This window comes from Arctopsyche grandis, chromosome 11 (assembly GCF_051622035.1).
Source record: "Arctopsyche grandis isolate Sample6627 chromosome 11, ASM5162203v2, whole genome shotgun sequence".
Taxonomy (NCBI): domain Eukaryota; kingdom Metazoa; phylum Arthropoda; class Insecta; order Trichoptera; family Hydropsychidae; genus Arctopsyche; species Arctopsyche grandis.
Window position 1 is genome coordinate 28,686,276 of NC_135365.1, and position 27,407 is coordinate 28,713,682.

Here is a 27,407-nt window from a genome sequence, read left to right on the forward strand (position 1 = left end):
CTTTAAATTTGGTTCTAAAAACTGGAATTGTGCTACTTTGAGGCATTGAAAAAAGGCATAGCAGAAGAAGTCGTGTCGTTCTTAGACCACTTTCAGTTTTTGCCTGTCGACTTCCATGTCTAGAACACTCTACCCACAGCACGAGAACACCTACAAAACTTGTAGTGGAGCACTGGCTCACCGAAACGAAAGTGCAATCTGCGTCGAAACTCCCAAAGGACTATCGGCAATCTAATTTTCGGTCCGAAATGGATGGGGGAAGAGATATACTCTAATGTGCAGTACACACACCCAGGAGATTAGTGGAGGATATTGAACTCTCACTGCAAACAGACGCTGGCTTCCCCCTAGCATTTAAGTCAACATGCGGTGACGATCAATAACTACATATTTGCTACTGTTGCTATGTTGCATAAAAGTTTGTCTAATTCAGATAAAATCGGTGCTTCATCATAGTGAATTCCAGAAGAAAGTTTTTGTACAAATAAGCTTATACCCTTCGAACGTTTGCAAGCATAAGTAGCACTGATCAGATTATGCATATAAGGCTTATAACAGCATTTTATATGAATTGAGGGCTCAAATCCTGACAGAGATTGATTGTTTTCAGTAAAATTGGATATTTATGATTCACGAGAGTTTGAACTTTCATGCCAGCAAACGAAGTATGCTTTTTTCCGTTTAGTTGAAAGGTGTCTTGTTTCACTTGTTTTTGCTTAGTAAGCAACTTTTAGAGCTCATTATCTAGAAAGTTTTTTTCTTAGGAATGCTTCATATACTCTGTATTCAGACTGTATATACATAGCTCTAATGCAGATTATTTTCTTCTGTATTTAGCTGAAAAAATTTTTTTTTAAGTTTTTTCTAACTTCTCTTTGCTTCACTTCTATTTAATAGTACTTGTTGAGCTCTTTCGCTAGAACTTGAGCTTTTTCCTTTGTAAAACTGTGTCGTAAGCTGTGTTTACATATACCAAAGTATGTACACGCAAAAAAAAAAATTGTTTTTTTGCACCTACATATGATCCGAACTCTTATTTGAGTAAAAAAAATACTACTTCATTCGGTTTGAAACCCAAATATTTTGTTAGCAAAAAAAGTGTTGGCACGTTCCATCTAATACTAATCTTACTCACCAAATCACACTTCCTTGTTTTCTTTAAGTTGTACTTCTGAAGAAGTGTCCTTAACTACGTCGTAAACAAAATAAAGACCTGGTCGTAGTCGTGTCAACAGATTAACTTTAGACAACATTATATTGCAAAACAAACACCTGGCGATTCTGCTCTAAGCCTAGAATAATCCTTATTAAGACTGCGGTTCTGTGTAGCGAGGGTATTAAGGACCACCTTCAGGACAAGCGGCCGGCCGAGGAATGCACCCAGAACAAAAGGAAGCGCAAGAAGTGCATCTGCTCGGGCAGACTAGTAGGGAATGTTGTGCTGCTCGCAAATAGCCAGGGCACCCGGGTTTATATTTAAATGTCAGTCGAAGTTATCGGCGCACATACCTCACCGCCAATCTATTTATCCACGAGCCCTCCCCCTTCCTCCCACCCAGAGTCCCGGATTTAGAGCGATGTCGGTGCACCCTCTCCTCGAATGGACGTGGACCGTTGTTCTCTTCCGGGAAGAGTCCCGAAAATAGCATCGCCGGAATTGACCGTGAATCCTATCTATTATGACACGTGGAGTACATAAGTACTTGTAAACACTCCCACAAGTTCTAGATTCTATGTATGAGGATTAGTATTGGCCACTGCTTATTGCAAATCGGTCTCGTATTGTTTCGATGCTAAAAAATTTTGAATTTGAAGACAAGAGGGGCTGACCTGACACGACGACTCATCCCATCATTGCTTTCAAGGGAGAGTAGTGGAATAATTTTCAGATTAATAATTATATTATATTAACCAGCGGCGTGGACTAGTGGTTAACATATTATACTTTCGAGCATAATATGCTAACCATAATAAGCACAGACCTTGGTTTGTGTCTCCAAGTCGATCGTTTCTTATCAGAGTTTGCCAATTATTCTAATTTTCATTGAAACGGTTACTGTAAAATTGGCATCTCCTTTCCTATCTCTCAAGTTAACGCTGCAAAAATTTCTCCATAGATGAGCAACATAAAGTTATAGTTAAATCAGCAACGCAAATCAGTGGTTAGCGTTTAATGCTTTCAATTGTGTGGTCACTGATTCTATCCCTGGTTTTGTTGCTGGGTATGTGACTCCAAAGTTGATTGTTTCCTTTCAAAGTTTGCCAATGTATCCGATTTCATTGGAAATGGTTCCAACAAATTGGCAATCCTGTCAGATTTCTCCCAAAATTAAAGTTTACAGCATCTCATAGTTTGTTGATATTTAAAAATGCTGCAAAAAATTTGTCCATAGATGTCTTTATGACGATTGTCAATGTTTGTAATTGGCCTTGAATAAAACTTACGGACAATGTCGACAATATATGTCATGTTAATAAAAATAAATGGTGTATACCTGTATTTATGTATAAAAATTAAAAAGTACATTGTGAATATACAGTGTGTATCATTAAGAGGGCTGGACCCCAGCGCCTTGTCCATACAAACGTATTAAACTTCTCCCTTCCTCAATTATGGCACTAGGGAAATTATTTTTTAATATGCTATGGATATCCACCATAGGTATGGTTCTATTTTTTTTTTTTTTTGATTAATTGATTTTTTCATTTTTGATTAATCAAAAATGAAAAAATAAATGTCGTAAAGAGGTCCAGTCCTCTTTACGATATGACAATTTTTTTCTAAATAATATTTTTACAGATAATACTATATGATCATAATTATTTACAAGTCTCATATATAGCTCGGTCGTTAAGCTTCTGCTTAGCGTCGAGAGGCGCCGGGTTCGATCCCATGAGCTGACCTCGATTGAAAAGAATTTTTCTGAGTATATCTGTAGTGCTGCTGGTCAGACCTAGATATTTGTGACTCCAGGTCGATCGTTTCCTATAAGAGTTTGCTAATTTTCTCTGATTTCATTGTTGAAACGGTTCCCAGTAAAATTGGAAAAATATATAAAATCTGCAAACACGGTTATACACCAAAGAAATGCAAATGGGTTCTTGATTTCGGATAGCTATATACAGTTGGTTTCATTAGTACTCCGAATTATACAATAAATTCGACAAAAAATATTTTATATTTATAGCATTTTATATTTCGAAGAACTTTTGTTGTTTTAGAAAAGATATTCAATGTGTATATCACACTTTCAGTATGCGAAATGAATAATTCTCATGATTACAGACCAATTAAAAAACTCGATTGACATTATTGCGCACTTGAAAAAAAGTGAGAATCAATTTACACATTTAATTGCAAATTATCGCCGCACAGGTGGTCGATCGCCTCGTAATTTTTTAATAAAAATAAACAATTTCGTAAAGTAGGAAGCGCTCGCGAGGTTGGTTGCTTTTGACCCTTTCGCCCTGACTTTGTAAATGTCGCACGTGAATTATTATAAAATCGCATTATGAGTACGCTTTTGCATTATTTATTGCATTTTATGCGACGACAGTGACATGCGCGTCTCGTCGGACGGGCGCCGTTTATTATTATCATTCGCCATGTTCGACGTCTTAATGTTATCGAAATGAGCCGCATAATTCATGAAGAGGTACAATTACGCGTTTTACTTGTCTTTTCCAAGTTTTGATTGACTGACCGTTACTGTATTTATTTAATTTTCTACCTTCCTGTATATACATATTATAATTTGTATGTAGATTTTTAAATTAATCTTTAAATCTACCTATTTTAATAACACATTTTTTGACACACTTATTATTTACTTATGAACACGGTACAAATGTTTCGCAGGCTTTTTGAATGTTTGAAAAAATCCCAATAATTCATTTTGTTGTTGGTAGTATCTATACAACTGTTTAAACGCGAAATTGCGTATTCGGTGTTTATTGCCCGGCGCGCTGTGGATGCAAAGTCGCATCTACAGCCGATTGAGTGTTAATGTACATCTACAAAGTACAAAGTAATATATAACACCTTCGCAAATGCCTGTACATGATTTCTATCGTGTAAAAAATGTGTTAAATGGCACTCAAAGGGTCAGAAAACGATGAGCTAAAATAGTAATGGTTTTTTAATTAAACAATTTTTTTTTCAATACTTGCGTCCGTTCGCTTTCTCCTCTTTAGAGATTGCCATATATGTAATTGTGATGAGGCGAGGAAATAAAAGTAGAAATGTAAGAAAAAAAAATAATGACAATTACTGGCGTTCGACATTTCGCGTTTTAAGTGCGTGCCTTTTTTTTTCAAAAATAATTACTTTTTTTTTAAATTACTTAATTGATTTGAGTAAAATATGGATTATGAATGTAATCAATAATTTTATTCGACGTGTTGATGTAATTGGATTGACGCCACTATTTGAATATGTGGTGTGAAAGCTTAGTATGATTATTGTTATTATTGTAATTGCCGTTTAACACTTTCACTGTCGTCGTTGTTTCGCGACGATGCAATCTATAAAAAGTTTCCCTTTTTAAACGACTCTTTATAATATAATAGGTATTCAAACGAACTTCATTGTACATAACATTATTCAATTGATAAAATTGACACGAACGAGAACAAATTATTTCATAGCATTAGAATCAAAGGAATTGGAAATTTCACTTTTTCAAATTCAAAATAATAAAAGATTATAATCAATACTAATTGTAAATAGAAGGATACGTGTGACGTCATGGTATTGTATGATTCTTACAAATTATACAAATTATTTTTCTTTCATAGACGTTTGAAGTCATATTGAACCATGAGAATCACTTCTAATCAATAATATGTATGTATTATGTGGAATTGCAAGATCTACTACCATCTACATACATATATTTAAGTTATTCGCTACGATAAATTGTCACTGCGACAAGTTGCCCAACTGTTCGTCTAAATTGTCCAACAGTGACAAACTAAAGATATGAATATAGTCCATTGTGAAAGCTTCAATCTTTTTTAACGAAATTTACACTATTTCAATGTGCTGCTACTAAGGCTAATGCCCTATTGGAATAATCCATCCTTAGGTATAGTGGCTTTATTTCACAACTCAGACTCAGACGGGCGAAATTTAATAAAATAAAGAACAAGAGAGATAGGAAAGGAGATTCCAATTTTTACAAGCCTTTATTACAGGAAATGATAATCAATGAAAATCAAAAAAATTGGCAAACTAATAAGATACGATCGACCTGGAGTCACAAAGCAAGATCTGGACAGCATCGGGACTCTAGTGGGACTCGAACCCGTGACCACTCTGCTCGAAAGCATAACATGCTAACCACTAGTCCACGCCACTGGTCCTTTATTAAACGAGATATTCTTGGATGTATTGTATATTTGTCAATCTTTTCTCGCAAATTTGGCTGATGGAAATGAGTTTGCCAAAAATTTTCGTCCTTCCTACTTTCAGTCCAAAAATTTCAATCAAATGGGTCTCGACTCTGTCATTAAGGGGGTTAATCTGTTCAATTAATTCCCTTATGAACTACCTCACTTAAATTAAATGTATATTACGATTCGAATAATCGATTTTATAAAATTTTGTATGCCTGCCTCCTTTATTGAGCAAAGCTCAATCTTATATATGTATGTATGTACATATATTACCAAGGCCGCCAAGAAGAATCCCGGGCCCTGGAAAAATTATTCCATACCCTATAAGTTATAACAAAACAAAAAAAATCGATATATTTTAATATGCGAAAAATCTATCAGAACTATTAGAAAAATACCTACATACATATGTATGTACATATATTTTTTGAAATAAACAGTATGATATAAGAGGTACGATTTTACATGGACACAAAGAATGTGCGGGTCGAAAAATAATAAACATTTAGCATTAAATAAATATACGTATTTGTATGTAGAATATTTATTTATTTATTTTACGGTCAAGAAAAAATTGACCATTTTACATAATGGAAATGGAGAAAGAAAAAAATATAAAATAAATTACAATGAAATATAAAAGAAAAATCAATAACTAGAATAATGCATACATACACCTACCCATACGCTCGCTTACATACTATTAGAATATTATAAAATATCAATATCGATCAGTCGAACGTCCCAACACGGGGCCCCTCAAGTAGTCCGGGCCCTGGTACTTAAACCCCAGCTTCCCTCCCCTCTCGACGGCCCTATATATTACATATGTATTGTAGAATGACATTGACACGTGTGTTTATTACCAGTATTATCACTAACGGACAATGTTTCATATGTTTATATGTACATTAAAACTCGCCATTTAATTCTTAACTACTGGCAATAAAATAATACTGGGTTGGAGCATCGGAGGTCGTTTGCAGATGGTGGTACACGAAGAGGTACACGTTCCGTTATCTGCGCTGACGGTGCAGAACCGGTGTTACACAACACGTGGGGCTCTCGGGGGAGGGTGGGGGGGAGACGCGGGGGGCGGAGGCGCGGGGGCATCGCCCCGGGGCCGGGGGCCAACGCTCAAGGACGCGAGCCAGCCGCAAGGTCGTCGTGGCCAACGACTCCACGGCGCATCTTCGCGCTCGCTTCACACTGCTTTGTCACACTCTGTAATCACATATATACATATACATAAACAGAGTCATTTTTGTACTAGAAGCACCCGGCGTCACCCAGGTTACACACCCGTTAAATTCGAAAAGCCTACATACAGTGGAAGCCAGTAGGAGAAAGGAAGCGCTTAAATGATATCCGTAAGGATGTATTACATATGAATAGAAAGTATATTTCAATCGAACATGTACAATCCCTTTACAGTGTAGCAATATGTACTGATACAATACATACAATAATACAATTGATACAAGCATTTTATAATTGATACAAGAATTCATACGAACATCATTTTACAGCATTTTATTATAGAAATTGGCGAACCTTAAAACGCTGAATATCTTGAGATTAGCAAGAGAGATTGGAAAGAAGATTCCAATTTACAGGAACTCTTATTGTCCAACAATTGCCCAACTCTGAAAGGAAACGATCGACCTGGAGTCACAAATCAAGGTCTGGCCAACAGGTACTAGTGAGAATTGAACCATGATCACTCCGCTCGAAGCATACTATGCCAATCACTAGTCCACATTGCTGGTTATATCTACAGTCAAAAAAGGTTAACGACTCAAGCCAGCAAAATTGGGCTTACTTCTTCGTTAGACCAAAAACTTTTGTATTAGCTTGCAGGAGTACCTATCCGTCACGTATATACGTACACGCAGCCCAAGACTATGAAAAACTTAAGATTAGCAAGAGAGATTGGAAAGGAGATTGCCAACTTATAGGAACCGTTTCAATGAAAATCAGAAAAATTGGCAAACTCTGAAAGGAAACGATCGACCTGGAGTCACAAATCAAGGTCTGGCCAACAGGTACTAGTGAGAATTGAACCATGATCACTCCGCTCGAAGCATACTATGCCAATCACTAGTCCACATTGCTGGTTATATGTACAGTCAAAAAAGGTTAACGACTCAAGCCAGCAAAATTGGGCTTACTTCTTCGTTAGACCAAAAACTTTTGTATTAGCTTGCAGGAGTACCTATCCGTCACGTATATATGTACGTACACGCAGCCCAAGACGCCGAATAAATTAAGATTAGTAAGAGAGATTGGAAAGGAGATTGCCAATTTATAGGAACCGTTTCAATGAAAATCAGAAAAATTGCCAAACTCTGAAAGGAAACGATCGATCTGGAGTCACAAATCAAGGTCTGGCCAACAGGTACTAGTGAGAATTGAACCATGATCACTCCGCTCGAAAGCATAATATGCTAACCACTAGTCCACATTGCTGGTTTTATATATACATACAGTCAGAAAAGGTTAACGGCTCAATCCAGCAAACTTGAGCTTATTTCTTAATTAGACCGATTAGTAAGAGAGATTGGAATGGAGATTGTCGATTTATAGGAACCGGTCCAATGAAAATCAGAAAAATTGGCAAACTCTGAAAGGAAACGATCGACGTGGAGTCTAACCAAGATCTGGCCAACAGCTACTAGTGGGACTCGAGCCCGTGACCACTTTGCTCGAAAGCATAATATGTTAACCAATAGTCCACATCGCTGGTTAATATAATATAACTATTGTTGTGCCCGTTGATATCAACGGGCGGCTTTGGAAAGGAATTGATACACGAATTAAAATTAAATTATATGTTATATATACCTAAATATAATGTAAAGTAATGTATAGGCAGGCGGACGTTTAATAGTAAAATGTTGAGTGCGCGCATTAGACGCTCGCCGATCCAACCCGTTCACCGAATGTGTGTGTCTTCGTGGGTATGTGTGTATTTGTGTACGCTCCCGCGTCCAAGTCAAGTGCACAATATCAGGAGCACATTTCAGTCGCTCCTCACCCTCTATTTAAATACAATACAATACGCCTCTATTAAAACTGTATTATACACATATAAATAGAATCATGAGGAATAAAAAAAATGGCGATCGATTTCGATGATTCGTTGACCTGATATGAACGCACAGTTTGGGTTTGGCTAGGTGTCGCGTTCAGGTCTTTCGAAACGAGCCCACGGAATGTCTGTCAAGTGGTATTTAGTCCGCCTGGGTATTATTTTGGGGTTTTGTATTGGCATCAAATAGCGAGTCTAGTAATTATCCAAGATGTTTTAATTGCAACTGTTAATTTATTACATATGATGTGGTCCAAGTTGTGTTTATGGCCCATGACCCACGCGTAATGCAAGCTTTTAGTACTTGCAGCTAAATCGCTTGCACACCTTCTCACATTATATGTAATAGTAGATTGCATTTGGAGCTTGCATATTGTATTTGTCATTTTTTTTTGTAATATGTGCCCGTGCGAAGTGTGCGATGCGCCCAGGCGCTGCAAGGGAGAGGGCGCCTAAAATATTTCTAAAAAATGTGAGATAAATTTCCGTGCTCACGATTACAATAAATCTCGAGTGTCTCGCTGGGCAAGGGCATCGTGTGGCCGAGTCGAGCTAATGAGGGTCTCATCTCCGATGTTATCTCACGGTGTGGCCCTTGCACGTAGTACATAACAGCTTCATCCGAGGAGTTTTTGCACGAGACAGTTTGACCGGAATTACCTGTACCGCCGCCAGCCCCATTGCACGATTAGATAACATCTCGACCACATACTCTCAAACTGTGCTAGAGCAATGCATATCTATTTTCCGAGAGCTTTCCAATGTTAATGCACGTTTGCATACGCGTGCTGTTCGTAAGAATACGCTCGCTTTGTTCTGCGACTTGTACTCTCACCTGTGCAAAGCTATTTTGTATGTGTGTGTGCTTAGAATACAATATACATATATAAGTACTTGACCTGTTTTTGTTTTGCATCGTATAAATTGTGCACTTAAGTGCTAAAACGACGTCTCTAATATGGTTTTGTTTAAATTTTGTCGATCAAAATGTGTCTATACAAAACGGTTCCGTGACAACTAAACATATATATGACAAAAGATCATGGGTGTTTTATAATTTATTTTATTTGTATTTCATATTATGATAAACTTTTTGCGTGTTGTGTTCAGTAGTATATATGTTCACTTGTCACTGTGTGCACTTATCGCTGTATTCAATAGACGTGTGTTCAGTTGTCGTTTGGACCATTCCAAACACTTTTATATACATATAGAGTTTATCTTGGGTTGGTATTTGCAACATGTTCACGAGCATGTGCTCATAAATGATGATCAAACCGAGCAAAATGGCAAAGTTTGAAAGTCTTTTTAGAAAAAATCTAACGTTTAAAGTTCTGCATTTTAAAATTCTACATTCTATTTTTTTTTTAATTTATATATCTTATATATAAAACTGAAACGGTGTCTGTAATTCGTTTCTAATTGGCTGTCGTCAAAGTCGTTTCTGATTGGCTGGATTGGTCAAAGACAGTTGTGATTGGTCGGTCGTTAAATTTTTTTTTTTCGATTCAATATAGCATTCAAGCAGCATAGGTCGGTCGTTAAGCTTCTGGTCAGCGTCGAGAGTGCTGCTGCTGCTATCTGTAGTGCAGTGTAGGTCAGACCTGGATATTTGTGACTCTAGGTCGATCGTTTCCTATTATTAATATAAAAAGTGTTAATAGTAAAAAGTTGAGTGCGCGCATTACACGCTCGCTGATCCAACCCGTTCACCAGTTCGAAATGATGAATGAATGTGTGTGTGTTTTCGTGGATGGGTATATGTGTGTACATGCTTAGGCGCATCTGACGCTGACGTCACCCGTCGCTTCGTGTTCAATATCAGGAGCATTAGCCAGCAGCATAGCTCGGTTGTTAAGCTTCTGCTTAGCGTCGTGAGGTGCCGGGTTCGATCCCAGGGCCGGGCTTCGAGTGAAAATGAATTTTTCAGAGTATGCTGTTGGTCAGACCTGGATTTTTGACTCCAGGTTGATATTTTCCTATCAGATTTTGCCAATTTTCTCCGATTTCATTGTTGAAACGGTTCCCGTTTAAAAATTGCCTATAAATTCTTCCTACCTACTATGTCCCTACTATTTGAAGTATGATAAATTTACAATAAAATTTATGTACAATTCATAGATGTCTCGTTAATTTGCGAGTTTTTTAGTGTCTCGTAATTCAACGACTTGAATAATAAAAAAAAATGCTGCAATGTTTTTAATTGGCCAGGAAGGCGCATTGGGGCTACCTGTAAGGCCTTCCTGGTATATACGTAAAAAAAAATATACATAAATTTAATAAAAAACAAAATGAAGACTTTTTTCGTGGTTTTCATTTAATTTCCATTAACCGAGCGAAGCCGGGTAGCATCACTAGTTACATATAATATTAAATGATTACATATGTACATATGTAATTTCACCTGGATTTTTCAATTCAAAACAATTATTATAAAAAATTAAAAATTAATTAGAAATAAATTTGTAATTTAAATTTTACCTGAACTAAGCGTTCAAAAAAAATATAAAGGTGCAAAAATAAAAAATCGATTTCAGTACAGGGCTCAAAAACAATTTTCCAACTACATCCATACAATGGTCTATTCTGGAACAGGGCGCAAAACAAGTTTTCACCATTTTCTGGCACAGGGCGCAAAAATCTCACTACACGCAATAGATGAGCACCATTACCATCCTCGAGGCTTAACATAAATAATGTTATAGCATGTACCAGGTAGAATAATTGCTACGTTGCTGATGCTGATGATGATGACGGCGCATTATGAAAACGTGGCTCGCAGCGCTTCTCAAACTGACGTAACACAACAACAACGACCGTTTAAAACATCTGCGATCGGAAACAAATCGATATTACTTTCTAAATATTACGAACATAAACAGATACGAGAGCGTCTGATTGATAGTGCATCCAGACTGCAATCGTCGTTGCATCATGACGAATGCTCCACACTATTTAATACCTAACCCCCCACTCCCTGTTTGAAGTGCATTAGCTGCGAGCCATTTAAAGGTTTACAACCGAATCGATAGTAATATGTTATTAATGTATGTATGTTGCTAGAGAATACGTGACGCTTTGCGCGCACGAATTCATTCGAACCCTTTCGTGGCTAATTTTAATTATTAGATGAAGATTATATTGGATTTTTATTTATTTCCCGGCATATTTAGGTCACGATCGATCATTTCTTTCTATGGAGTTACGTAACGTCTACATACATATATACTTCGTTACAGAAAAATGGTTGCGGAATTGAACTAACGAAAACAATTGTATGGGGGGCATGATTGGTGATCTTGCATGCTGATCCATCTCTAACCGTGTTTCTAACATCGACCTAGAGTCGGCCAATTTATGGCTTGGAAAACCGGTGATTCGCCCGGTGTGGCATGCTCCATACAACTGCATACATTTGATCTGGTCGCGCAACAAAGTCACCAACTAAGTGGCTGGAATTCACTCGTTATGACCGATCACTCAGATCTACTTTCATAACTTAGAAGTTTACAATTCTATCGTGCGTATCTCACACTTGTGAATTCGTTTTTTTTATCCAAGTTACACATGTGTGATTGAGTTCAAACATCTGTGGTCACGGGTTCAAATCCCACTGGTTTCTGCTGGTCAGACCTGTGATTCCAAGTCGGTTTCCTATCAGAGTTTGCCAATGTATCTGATTTTCATTGAAACGGTTCCGACAAATTGGCAACCTTACCCATTTTCTCGCAAATCTCGATTTTTCAGCAATCTCAAATTTCAAATTTCGAAATTTACAAATTTGACCATAAATGTCTCCGTAAATGTTAATTGATATGTATTTACTGAATTTCGCTGAATTGTTTAAAAAAAAAATGCTGCAAATTTACAAATTTTATCATAGGTGTCTCTGTAAATGTTAATTTTATCAAATGTAAAGGAAGGCACATTGGGGCTACCTATTAGGCCTTCCTGGTAGAAATAAAAAATAAACTTTTGCATTTTTAGAATAATTAAGGAATCCAATTATGATTGGGTCTTGACCATTTGATGCAAATTCGATTTGCTGGATCGGATCTTAATCTGATCCTTCATCTTGCATTGCAAAATTAAACCCCTCCGAATTGAAAAGTTTGCATTGTCGTTGAAATATTGCGCAATATTCTGTTTTAGGTCGGTTTAAATCTAGTAGGGTGTAAATCTTCGGTTTAAATCTTATATTTGAGGGTGAGGGATTTATAGTAATGTGAAGCACCTTCGATTGTAGTTCAAGGTAGATCTTCGAGTATGAAGTGGTTATTTTAATTTATCACAAGTATGTGGTATTTATCAGATTCCCTATAGGCAGCTGAAATCAACCTGTCATTATAGCAATGAACCTTGTCTCAACATTCCCTCTGAAGTGGGCCCCGGGAATCTCAAAAATGCAATGCACTTTAGTTCCACCCGCCGCGCCCGGAAATGGTTAATTCGAGCGTTCCTTAATGTTATTTTTTGATTTTGTTTTCATTCGTAACCGTAGGACGGCAAGGTACTCAATCGCGTCACCTTGAAGCCGGACAGCGTCGATGTCTCGCTTTCGGATCGGAAATTGATTAGCGACGTTTGCGAAAGACGGGGCAGGACAAGCGACCAATCTTCGTCATAATGATGAAGAAATGAACGATGGTGCAACTTAGCAGGACTATTGGCGCCGGTCTTGCGGGGTCAGCGCACGCTCTGCACGACTGCAGCCGGAGAAAGTCCTCGCCGTCGTCGCCTTCGTCGTTACTCTTCGTCAACCCTTTCTCCGCATCCTTACCACTCCAGATCGACGATGCTTCCTTGCATCTTCGAGTTGCGTCAATCGCCGATTAAATCGCCCGACCGAGGCCTTCTATAGAGCTTGTATTAGATTTTGCCTTTAAAATCTTTTTCATTGATTTGAGGATGTCAGCGCTCACAATCAGTCGTCTCTTTGTGATTTTGACAATATAAGCTAGATAAGAATCTATTACCCAAATATTTTAGTAATCATATATGTAGTTAGGAATAGAGATATACATAATTATATAACTAGAAATCGGAATAAATTAATTATAGGTAGAGTTAAGAAAGCAAAAACTGCAAGAGGTGTTCAAATATACAATGCCCTTCCTGAGAGCATTAGACATTGGTGCTTTCTTGAGGGGTCTTAATGGATACCTCTATGGAATATGACGTAATTATATATGTATGTTTAATAAAATGCTATGTTTCGAATTATATTATATTATTTAGGGTTACCAATTATAGTTTTGTTAATATTTATAATGTTATATTATAGTTTTTAGTTTTAGTTTAAAATTTTTAATTATGAAATAATTCACTAGTAATTTGCTATTTAATAATAAATAAATAAAATATCGATATTCTGTCTTAGATTTTTTTTTTGATTAATAAAATCTTTCTTAATATACTTTTACTGTTTATCGTGATTATTTAATTTAAGATAAATCTTATATATAAAACCGAAACGGCATCTGTTATAAAATGCTGCATTGATTGATTGAGCAAAAAAACATGGTTGACAATAGTAATTGATAATAGTGAATTACTCATCAGGCTTCAACCTCCACCCCCTCTACTCCCGATTAAATCTTTTCGTCGATGAACAAGACGGATGTCAAATTGATGGTTGCCAGTGGCGGCTCGTGAGAATTCATAGAGGGGGAGCTGTAGTAGCTCGGTGATCAAATTCAGACAATATGTACTATACTGGGAGGTCTGCAGCCTATATGGCCGGCAAAAATAGCAGGCATTTGTACTATGTATACTGGGAGGGCTGTAGCCCCGCAGCCCATATAAACCGAGCCGCCACTGGCTGGTTCCAAGACTGATCGATAGTAACATTCTTTCAACTTACTGGTAAATTGCTCCGAGTACAATTTGCTATTTTGTTTTATGGTTTTTTTCTTCTGTCTAAATTGTAGTTACTCAATTGTAATATATATGAAGTGTTCCTCCTGGTTGTACCAGAAGTAATTTTTTTGAGTCACGTATCCAAAAGAAATGTCGATACGAAGTCATCCCTGTGTCCAGCGACATTTTCCAATGATGCGAGCGAATTCCAAACGTAATTCAACATCAACCGTCCGCCATTTTAAAAATGATGGATGAAAAAGTGTCCGAGGCAAAACTTTCATGAAAGTTTAAAATGCGAGTCGACTCGATAAAAAATCGTTTTCCTTCGTCGAAAGTCGTGCTTTGACTCGTTCGGACAATTTTTCAAGCGTTTATAACGGCATCCGTGCGAATGTGCGTGCTTCTCGTTTTTTGACGGACAATGGTCGTTAGTCATCTTCCACAACTGCTCGACTATACTTCTTCATCATCATCGTGTAGTTGGTTTCAAAGATCGTGCCATTCGTGACGACTCCTTCGATCGCGACAATGGAACACTCTCGGTCACTTCGCATTAGCTTGCGTTGCCACTTTCTTCTGCCATTTTTTCCTCTTGTCTTGTCTCGCGGATAGCTTTGATGCAAATCGAGATCGATCATGCAAAATCAACGAGCCATTCGTGATTTAGACGAGTTGCAACACATGGCTCTTGTGACACAACTCTAGTTCCATAGCTCAAAATATGCTACCATTACGTAGGCCAGTGCTATTTTCTTATTCTGCCCGATAATTTGTCTTGTAAAAAGTCCCTTTGAGTGCTGACGTCTTTTCTGTTGAAAGCCCGTCACTCTGAAAATTTCGCCAACATTTCCAACTAGAATTATTTAGAAATCCAATAGTAAGCAGGTATAAAAATTGTAGCTAATCCAAACTAACCCTAGATAACTAGCGCCGAGGATTTCGAGTTTTGTAAAGGTGTGTTTTAACTCTCTAATATATCTTGCAACAATATAAAATAAACAAAAGGAGTCTATTAATGAATGTGTTTTTCCAAAACCAGTTCCATTTTCTTCACTGTTGTCACAATGTAATACTCACAATCTAAATGCCAAGCCACAATCTAAAATACTCAGCAGATTTCCATCGGGAAATTCTGCTATGGTTATAAATTCAGAAATTCCGGTGTAAACCAGTCTTTATAAACAGTGACACGGATTACACCACCCATGTTCAATGCATTTTTTTTAAATGCTACCTGAAAAGGCTTAGCGGGTAGTATTCTTGTTTACTTTGTACATGCTCAAAATGCAACGCCTATCGACGTTTTTCAGGCCCATAGACTTGTTGGCAAAACGCCGATCGGCGTTGGTCAGCATTCAAAGGGTTAATTAATATGTATATCAAGTTGTTAAATTACTCAACTAGTGCTAAAACGGATCAATATGTGTGATGAGATGCAACCCAAAAGAATTGAGTTTGGTCACGATACCACGCTTTGGATCGTATCTAAGAATGGAAAGCTCTTTCAACTTTGCTGAAGTGTTTCAACATTGAGCATTGGGAATTCTCGAAGTCATGATATTTCGGTATTTAGAAGCGTGTGTGGTCTTCACGCTCGGAAAAGGTCAGAAAGCAGTGGTTGCGAGGAAGGGCTCGGTCCCGTTGCTTGGGATCGCGAAAGGCCGTACGTGTCGAATTGGCCACCATGCATTGGTAATGGTCCAATGGTGATTCATGCGCATCGGCCATGACCTTTTACCACTTGCTTTGATGGCGCTGGCATGTCAATCGGTGCCATGATGCAAACACCATGGCCGATGCAAGGTTCGACCTGGTGCGGTCAGCGAACCTGCAACTCTATAAATCACACCTCGCTGACACCAATGTTCTGCTCATAAGTGAAATGTCCAGGTTTCAAATCTTAATCATCGTCATTTACAGCGATTCACCATCCACTGCTGGATAAAAGTCACTCTTCCATTCGTCTCTGTTTTAAGTAAAGGGATTTTACCTACAAATATGATACATATTGACCTAAATTTCCCCAGTGAAAAAGTAGTCGCAGTGCAAAAAGAAAAAATAGTCCTGGAACGATAGGAACTTTAGGGCGAAAACACACTGAGTGGTACATGGTGCGTGTTTTTTTTTAGATATTTTTAAACATGCGAAAAAACGCATCACCCCCTGGAGTGTTTTCAGCGACATTTTATCCTTTCCTGACAGTAATTGTTAACGGCGAATCCCATATTTGAATAAATGTAGGCGAAACTTGTCGGTTGCATATGGATATGCATATACATATGTACGTGCGACCTGCCAAATATAGGGCAAAATCACACAGGAAAGAACGTGGCTTTTTTAGATACGTGGCTTTCATGGCACGCCCAGCATACACCGTCCCAAAATCACTCCCTGGAGTGTTTTCGGTACAGTTTTATCCTTGTATTTATCCTTACTTGACAGTGATCGATAACGGTGTTTCCCATATTTGAAGAAATGTAGGAGAACCCCCACAGCGGGGAGCCAAGCACATGACGTGCCGTTCTTCTCTGTGTGATTTTGCCCATATGCATTCTGCTCGTGCAAGTACACCCAAATTCGGTTTGGGTAACACCTACAGTTTACGGTCACAGCGGGAAGATAAGGACACGTGACGTCCCATACCACTCGGTGTGTTTTCGTCCTATCTCTCATCTATCTCACCTCACAAGTTCTCCCTATGGCCTTCCTTGTACTTTTTTACATTATCTGGTGTACCATTCGAGTATTTCTTTAAGCCATAGAGTAGCCAACTAGCACTATTATATCATGCGAGGGACTGGCGAGGACGATCGAAACGATTGTGTCAAATCAGATATTCAGCGCATGTTCAGAGTTTCGACGTTTTTGCTTTAGTTAATCTGGTCGCAAAGTACTTGCGTAGATACCCGCTCGGCACAAGGTACCTGGTCTTTGTTGTTTTCAACGAGCACCGGTCACCGTTGAATCGGACTGCATTCCTCGGTTGCATTCGCGAATGCAGATGAAAAAGCGGCGTTACCGGTGAAATAATTAGAGTCATCGGGTGTCATTGTCAATGCGCCAAGCGAATCCAGCAGCAGCAGCGTCTTCTCCAAATAGCTTGGCGCATTCCTGACGCTGCCTCTGGAGCTATTAATCGCTCTCACTCTCGCATACATGTCGTCGCTCCTTGTGAACCCTACAATTCTTCAACTCTTGACTAATGGCCGTGTTTAGGTTCCTTTTGTAACCATTATTTTATTCATCGTGACGAAGAATCGTCGCTTTGTGTCTTATCTCATTTGCAACGAAAACGCTCGTGTGTGACAAGAGTTCGGGAACACTTTTGAGAACCTCGTACGTTGATTGATGCTCAAACTCTCGAGACATTCTCGACAAAGCCATCTAGAATAATTTTGCATTAGAATATTTTTTGCAATTGTCTTTTGCTTATAATTAAGAAAAAATCGCAAGATTTCCAGCTCAAACTCTACCGAAATCAAACGTGCAAATGAAGTGATCCAAGAACTACTATTATAATATATTAACAGGACTTCATATATTTTTGTTAAATAATTTCTACTTCTTTTTTTGTGCCTTCTTATACATATTGCAATGTGGGAACATAAGAGAGAATATCCACTGTCTAAGTGCATTCGTGGGTGTACAATAGAGACCCCGGATTAAGCTAACGTGACTCAATAAGTGCCCGAACAAAGGATACGCTGGAGTTCCCACAGCCCCGGGTGAGTGCGTGCGTAAACAAAAGACGGCAGACCCTTACTTAGACAATAGACAATAGATACATAAATGGATTAGGGAAGCTGTGGTGTGCAACTTTTCCTTTATGAGGAGGTACATGCGGTAGATCAGATTGTTCTGGAGTGAGCGGTGGGTCCGTGTGGACCTCTCGAATCGTTAAATAAATGCTGTAAAGCGACTTAGGCTTTATTTGGATCCTGAACCCACCCCTACGCAACAATATCATACTTTGAGATTATTTTTTTCAGTTATTTTAGATTCAGTTTGTACTGGCCGCCCAAATAAAATTTTACTGGGAAGAACCTCGCATCAATGGAAAGGTTTAATGATATTCTTATAGCGTCTTCGAGGTCATTTGCATCTCAAAATAATACTTGACTGAATGAAATGAGCTCTTTTCATATCTTAACGCAAAAAATTAAATGAACATGACTTATTAAGGCCACCACCTCCTTAGCTTGTAGCCCTTTTTAACCTTAAACAGCTGAGAGCAAGTTGTTTTGTGGATTGAAAGCGAATACTCGCTCAATTCTCCCTCTTAGCAAATATTGGGTCCTTTCAACTAAATTCGTTTACTGCAGTCTGGAGTCCCACAGGATTCCTAGTCTTTCACAGATTGAGTTCAAGTTATAGATTTCGTTTCAATAAACAATGCTATTTTACACCTGCATGATAGTTTTGAAACGTCTATAATAGACTATTCGTTTGGAAAAGTGTCAGTTTTGCACAGCCGGTGTTGCATTCGTAATGCACTCTGTGGGGTATATGCATGGTATACATAGGTGTGTGTATTGTAGCAGGCGCCAGTGCGGAGGAGAAAGGTGTGACCGAAGTCGACATTCTTCAGCTGCTGGGTGTCACATAAGTCACCAGCTCGTGTGGGTGACCATCTACTTTGCTAGCCCACCTCGCTCCTATACGCAATTTAGGATGTTTCTACATGTCAGACAATATCATCGATACCAAAATCGTTCTTTGCAATTTGTAAATGTGGATTAGCGTGTTTTGCACATGACTGATTGTCTTTCATGCTCAATAACAGTGAATTGATACATGTCGATTAGAGTTTTATCTGATGGTAACATGTGACAAGCTAGTTAGTGATCACATGTTATTTGAAAAGATGATTACAGATATTAATTTTTAGTTTACATAAGGTATTTGTTACACCATTTATTCAGAGTATTGCAAAATCAATTCCAAGTCCTTCAAATTTAAAATCTTATCTGCTTCTAGGCCTGTTAGTTTCCTGGTTAATATATGTATGTATTCTGATACATGTAACTTCAATCTAAGCCTTAGATTCTAAGGTCTAAGATAAGATTGAGTGAATTGTTGAAATCATTTTAAGCTTCGATGTATGTAAAAGTCGATAGACTTGAAATATAGATTATAAGATTTCTTAGCGATGGTGAAATATATATTTATTTGCCCACATGCTCAAATAGGCTAAGATTCTTAACTTATTTACTAACATGCCAAAGGAAAGTGAGTTTGGTAGACTTGTCCGTTGTAACTGTCCGGTTTCTTCTTATCAAAAAATTCAAACTTCTACATATGTATCTGAAACTAATTCTTCAATTTTTTTTTATCTTCCAGAGGAAAATTCGCATCGGTGAGAAAGATCCGTCATTTAGCAACCGGTGTGGAGTACGCTGCAAAGTTCATCAGGAAAAGAAGGCGTGCAAATGACACAACCCATGAAATATACCACGAAGTTGCAGTATTGGCAATGTGCAGTGACTCGTCACGTTTGGTGCGTTTGCACGAAGTCTTCGAGACCCGTTCGGAGATAGCTCTAGTTCTCGAGCTGTAAGTCAAATACCAAATTTTTTGATATCAAACACTCTATTATGTAATATATAGTTGCAATAATATTTGATTGTGTTTCAGTGCTGCTGGCGGCGAGCTGCAACGAGTTTTGGACGACGAGGAGTGTCTCGCAGAGAGACAGGCCCGTCATGTCATGCGACAGATTCTAGAAGGCTTGTCGCACTTGCACGCTCGCAATCTGGCACACCTCGACTTGAAACCTCAAAATTTGCTACTCACTGCTGACTTTCCCGAAGGGGAAGTCAAGCTTTGTGACTTTGGCATCTCCAGATTGATCGAGAGTGATGTTGAAGTCCGTGAAATATTAGGAACCCCAGATTATGTCGGTTAGTGTACAAAACCACTCAACAACTAAAATCAAATTTTAATACTTTTGATTAGTGATTTAATAACGTTGTGTATTTATTGCAGCTCCCGAAATCCTAGCATATAATCCCATTTCACTAGCCACTGATATATGGTCAGTCGGAGTGTTGGCTTATGTGCTCCTCAGCGGATACAGTCCCTTCGCCGGAGATACAAAACAAGAAACTTTCCTCAATATATCACAATGTTCTCTCACGTTCCCTTCTGATCTTTTCGAAGATGTTTCCGATACAGCGTTCGACTTTATAAAAGCAGCACTCATCGTAGACCCCAAGTAAGTAAAGAGCAATATGTGCATATATATGTAAATGTCAGTTTTTATCCAATGCATCCGATTCAGGTTATCAATTGCGTGACTTAGATTATTAAACTGGAAGTTTTCTGAACTGACGGTTTCATATACAAAAAAGTGGGCTTATTTTAGGGCGAAAACACACTGAGTGGTACGTGTTTTTTTTGGATACGAAAAAAACGCAACACCCCTAGCCCATATACATGGTTCACAGTCCCGAAAATCACCCCCTGAAGTGTTTTCGGTGATATTTTATCCTTGTATTTAACGGTGAATCCTATATTTGAAGAAATGTAAGAGAAACTTGTCGGTTGCATACAGTTGTTTATGGAAAGCCGAGGACACGTGATGTCCCATACCACTCAGTGTGTTTTCGCCCTTAATCAGAAGGCAGTTTGATTTGATATTAGAGTAATATATGTGACATTTACATTTAATAAATTACATTGTCTTGAGACACTATGGGCATTGTTAGGTCGGACAATGAACTATAAAAAGGTTTTTTACAAACATTGATCAATGACGTGAGCTCGATCTGAAATTAAGTGTACATTTAAAACCAAATAAAATTAATAATATAAATTTACCTTTTCAGAAAACGCATGACCGTGCAAGAATGCTTAGATCACCCTTGGATCAACGACACGGCCAAGCTGTCCACACCACACTCCATGAGCTCCCTATTGACTCCGCCGCAAGAGAAGTACGAGGGTTTTTTACGCGTCGTCCTGCCCGAAACCGACAAACTGTTCGACGTTAAAGACAGCATCGACAAAATCGACGAGGGCTCCTCACTACTCCTGAAACACTCACACCACAAAGACAAATCGCCTCCATTTCCCGACGCACCGTCAACGCCCAAAGTGAGTCGAAAGTCACACCCGGACTCCCCACCTACGATGCTTAACCACTGCAAGTTGTACCAGATGGACAAAAATTCCATATTCAGCCCGGATAAAATCCTCGGATGCAAGAATCGCGCCGACAGCTGCGACGGAGTCTTCACCAGTGGCAAAGTAGTGTTGGAGGTCGCAAAGTTCGAAAGCAAGATCCATACCAAAGAAAATCATCCGCTGACGGCGAAGAACGGCACCAACGGAGTCGGATACGACAGCGACGTGATCAAAGTCTCCGCCGACTCGTCGTATCCTCAGTGCGAGTGCTGCAATCTGATGTCTTCACACAACAAGCACACTACCAGTAATATAAACCACGTCGACAGGGCGATCCTTTGCTAATATACGGCACTTTGGATTATACTTAGGGATTACTGTGTAATTCAGCAAATGAACATTGATGTGCCATTCGACTTTGTGTATCGATTTTAAAAAAATACAAATGCGGCTAGCATAAGTTCTACGAGAGACTTTTTTATTATTATTTTGCTTTGTATGGAAAATGCTTACACATCGGCCATTTCATTCTAAATTGACCTTTTGTAACGTTTAAAGTAGTTAAATGAATGTACATTTTTATTGGAATTGAAATGTATAGAAAATTTTAAGGTTATGTTTTGCACGCAAAATGGCGTGTCTATACATTTTCATTTAATTTTATATCTTTTATCAATAGTGTGAATTATAAAACTTTTATATACATTTGCCATACTTTGATTACATATGTAGGAATATGCTGATAGACGTTACATTCCCTTTCTGTGCCTATTTATAATATTCATATGCTGAAATCAAACTTAACCTCAAATTGTAAATTTAAAAAAAATCATCAAATACATATTTGTGTGTACTTATGATGTATTTTTATCAATTTTATTCTATAAAACAAGAATTGTATGTGTATAATAATTTTCTCAACTTTGATTGTTACATTTTGATTAAAAAAAAAAAAGACCGGTTTGTATGCATGATTATTCAAAGCATTTTCAGAGTGTTGTATTATAATTATTATTGTGAACAAAAGTCCTCGTATGATTTAAATAGACCCGATGAGACCTAGATGTTGGTGTTCATCTTAAATGTACAAATACCAGTGATTATCAATCATTTTTTTTATTAGGAAAAATTGCCTTAATTGTAGTGTTAAATGTAAATTAAAACAATATTAAAAAAAAAGACAATTTGGGTATAAACATGTATCGGAGTGTCTCCGAGATGCCTTTGCCTTTTACCAGTGTGTCTTCATTGCAATCAAGGCCTTCTATCTGTAATAAATATACGACACGAATATTCCCGAGCGAAAAATCAAACGTATTATTTTTTTTTGTTTGAAAAATTGGCAATATTTGTGTTTGGATCCATTCCCTAGTTGAATACTTATGATAATTTTGTATATATATGTGTATAACTTGTAAGTGTATGACTGTCGTTCAGGGTCTTGCGTCTATGAGCTGCCTTATTATCTTAAATATTATACGGTATCGGCCGACCGAATGAATCGTATGCTTTAACAATTTGAGTTTAAAGATTTTGTTCTAAAGGCCGAGCACCGCTGCAACGCACAAATCTTCACCAATCAGCCCCTTTAAAATTATTAAAAATAAACAATAATATATTTATCAAAAATCCACAAGAGCTTTATTATATATGTATTCTTAGGAATTGACTGTTATTTCGCAATGAAAAAAAAGTTGACCAATATATAAATTTGTATAAAAAGAAAACAAATCTGGAAAGAGCTTTAAATTGATAGTATTTTTATATATTGTATTTAAATTGAAAATAAAATCTACGAATAATATTTATTCATCGATCAAAATCCATTCGCTTTCTGCAGTTATCGATTTTTATATTATGTTCTTGTGTGAAAATGGTGTTTTGAATAAGAGGCGAATTACGAATTTGAACAATGCTGTACAAAAACTTTCAAGGTTCACAATTGAATGCTCTTATTCTTGCTCGATTTTCGCAGTGTATATGCATGTATGTACGTACGTGAACGATCTGTAAGAAATATTAATATTTTAATATTTTATAGTAGTTCTCGTAGCAACTATTTTTCTTTATCGTGTTACAATTTTACCGTTTACGATAGCGAACTTGAGTTTCGCCTTTATTTTATTTATCCGTTCTGAACAAATATTATATAAAGATATCTTCAATTAACTTAACATTTAAAAACAATTCTCATGTTAAAGGAGAAAAAGTTGGTTTTTATTTTTGTTTCATTTTTCTTTTTAGTATTATTGTAATGTATTTTATTTTAAATTATTAATTTTCTATAACATTCAATTTCATATTTGCCTAAGTTTCTAATTTTTTTTACATAGAAGTTTGTTTTATTTTTTTATATACATGTGTGGAAAAATGCAGTCTGTTGTAAACTAGTTTGTTTGGGATGAATGTCTCCTTAAATATTTCTTTTTTTTTTGTAAATTGAGTATTAATTTCATGGAATTGCTTGTACATGTAAAAAGATAAGTTTATTTTGTAATATGTAATATAGAAAACTGCTTATTTATTTAATTTCTTTTTAATAAGTCCTAATTTTATGTTTCATTCATCGAATCAGCTCGTTTTCAATTTAACGTAGCTGTCATTTTCAATTTAAGCGATGTTAACTGATTTGTGCCAGTTTTTACGACTCAGATATAAACAAAACATCAAAACATCATTCTTTAATATAATGTTTTTAAGTTACTTTTTAGTTTTTTTTTTTTTGTATTATAATTACGACTACTTTTAAGTCTTTCACAGTTGTTTGTAACACACTTGTATAAAATAAATTATTGTGATACACTATTTCGAATTTTTATTTATTTATTTTGGGTTTATAATTATGTCGGAATATACTAACAATTAAACTTGTTTCTAAATATACATATGTAAGTCAAGATTCATTCAGTAATCAACACATCCAATATGAACTCTATAGATTAGGCAATGATCTCAGATAACTATTTGCAATTAAAATTTCAACATTACAATATAATTTTCCACTACATACACATACATACATATCCCCATAATTACAAATAAATTTGAATGAAGACAATGACAGTAAAACACAGGGCCCAGAACGGCTGCAGCCAGGATTTTTTTAGGGGGGGAACTGAAACACAGATGCACCCCCCCCCCCATAAATGCTTTTTCAAAAATAAAAGTTTTTCTTAAAATTGGCGTAAAATTAGGTACATTTCAAAGAAATAAATATTCAGTCAATTCATTCGGCTAGAATACCAAGTTGCATAGAATAAACGAATTTTCATTATTTTTATGTCTTTTTTGGACCTAGTTATCCTGTAGGGCAGCGGTTTCCAAACTTTATGCCACTACGCCTCCCTAAAAAAATTTTTTTTTCCGCGCCTCCCTACCTTTTATTTTTTAATAGATATAATAATATAGACACGTTTTAAATAATAAACCTTTATTTAAAAAAAAAATACTGAACACTACAACAGACAGAATAATAAAAAGGTTTTGCTATAACATAAATTTATACGAACACGTATATTTATTTTTATATTAAATTACTAATTAAACTACATCTAACACATGTTGTTTATTGGCACAAAGTTTATCAAATCTTGGGGGCAATATGGAGAGTGCCACTCGTAACTCCTTTTCGACTATTAACCTGGTTCGATATTTGGTTTTCATTGCAGCTAGTGCCGAAAAGCCCGTTTCGCATAAATAAGACGTTACAAACAGTGCCGGCCTTACACCCAATGGGGTCCCTGGGCAATTTTTTCTAAACACCCTTAGAGTAAGTAGGCTACATCAACTTGTTGTCCACCGTCAACTTTAGACATGGCATAATATGAAAAGCAGGCAAGATTAGTGGTAGTGGAACGACATGGTGAAAAACCATGCTGCTCATCACACAACAATCTTTTGAACTGCAAAAGAATCAAACGGTGAAGGATATTATCAAAAATTTTGGGAATAGCCGAGATGATAGCAGTAGGTCATGTTAGTTTTCTTCGAGAAAAGTTGCTTATTAAATATGTATATAAAAATGAAAGAAAAATAAAAATAAACATTCATGCATTGAATTTTTACTATTAAGCTACGATATGAAGTTTTATTTATTTGTAGATATTATGGTATGAAAATTATTTTTTTATTAAAAAGTTTTGGCGCCTCCCAGTTTGGAAACCGTTGCTGTAGGGGCTCTACGACATGATCGAGCTTGGGTTGCCCATCCAGTTGGGACCGATTCGACCATGTTGGTGACTCCTACTTTACTTTCTTCCCAACCGTCATATTAAATAGTTACATTAAACCACACTGTCATTGCATTCCTTTCGCCCACACAATGCTATTTTTTCGAAAAAAAATTACGCCTGTTGTGCTTTAATACGATTTTATACAAAAGTTTATGAATCATATTGCGAATTATCAAAAATAAGTTAACGTCTTCATATTTCATATGTTTTTTTTAGTTATCCTAGCCCCCTGGCTACGACTGTGGATTTTAGGATAAAAGGAATTTTAAAACAGAATTGATTTAAACATGTCATAAATAATAATATTGTTGCTTGGACGCGAAGAGGGGGCTTCCAGGATCGGAGAGAAAGACGCAGGAGAGTTGTAGAAGTCGTTTATTCGTCTGATCTCGTCGGCGCTCGGAATGGTTTCCAATTCGAGAGCGCCCCATATTTATACACACTTGGGCTCAACAACTATTGGTCGATGATTCAGACGATCCCATTGGCCGTTGCATACGGCTCATTCATACGTAGAGGCCATTTTGGCGGGAACGAGAGATCGGGTGATCTGCGCTAGTAAACCATCGGTCCACGAGTGCCACTCACCTAATCTCTACGTTACAATATTTTAAAATTTTAATACACGTAGTAAAGTCAGTGCAAGTGTAGAAATGTACTACAGCTTTACAATATGATAATATGTGCTGTACTACAATTTAAAAATACATTGTACAGGTCTGTTACCGAGAGTTGGCGCGAACCAATGCGCTTGTGTTTTGTCGGTGAATACATAGGTGTATAGCATGCTGTCACATTGCATTCAATAATAATGATATGAGATTTATAAAAAGACGCTCTGTCCCTTTCGCGTGCTATGAATGCGAAACTTGGAAATTATAAAAGGTTCGATGTTCTCAGGAAATGTCTAATCTAATAAGGAGAACTAAACATGTACGTATGTACATGGATGAGAGGTACGATTAGGGTAAACGGACTATTTCGCACATATCAATCTCGGACACCACAATATTTGCCACGAAAATCTCGAATACTGAATATCTGTCACTCGAATTCTCGTTAGTGAGGTAGTAAGCATGGCTGATTCTCAGTAGGTGGAATTTTCGAGTGCAAGATATCCTGTGATCGAGATTTTAACGACGTGTGCGAGATGGCCATGAGCGAAATATTCACTGAACCATGACTAGAGTGAAAAGATTGAAATGGCTATTACTTATTGATATTATACGAAAAATTAACAAGAAATGTACTTCAATGAAAACTATATAAGACCTTTGCTTCATTCATCAGAGTACACTGAAATTGATGATGATTATATCTTAGGCTAAATTTATTTTGTCTAAAATGAGAGGACATGAGGAATGCCGGGGGCGTCATTTCAGCTTTTCCCAGGGGAGGGGGCAAAATTTTTGACCAGTATGGAATGATTTTCGAGGGGGTGTATATTAAAAAAATGAATGTGTATTAATTTATTTTAATATTTTTTTATTTACATATTTTTATCAATAAAATTAATAGTAAAATAATTTTAAAAAATCTATTAAGAGCATAAACGCATATTTGTAAAGTACAAAATAATCTTTTGAAAATACTGTTACGTACGCCGCGGATTGAGCGAATTGCACTTAGACCAACGGATATCTGTTATCGGGTTAACTAAGTGCTCGTACTTACTTCCAAGAATTATATCTGGACTCTAA

General features: G+C 37.0%; 1 protein-coding gene across 3 annotated transcripts in view; it reads left to right on the plus strand.

The window, feature by feature from the left end:
* The window catches only part of Drak (Death-associated protein kinase related), a 207,423-nt gene extending 183,144 nt beyond the window's left edge, over positions 1-24,279 (plus strand). For all 3 annotated transcript variants that reach the window (XM_077440843.1, XM_077440844.1, XM_077440845.1), the window contains 4 exons: positions 19,691-19,903; positions 19,985-20,250; positions 20,336-20,564; positions 21,178-24,279. In XM_077440843.1, the coding sequence (XP_077296969.1) occupies positions 19,691-19,903; positions 19,985-20,250; positions 20,336-20,564; positions 21,178-21,820 (1,351 nt within the window). In that variant the 3' untranslated portion in view covers positions 21,821-24,279. The remainder of the gene's footprint in view (positions 1-19,690; positions 19,904-19,984; positions 20,251-20,335; positions 20,565-21,177) is intronic.
* Positions 24,280-27,407: the final 3,128 nt, after the last annotated feature.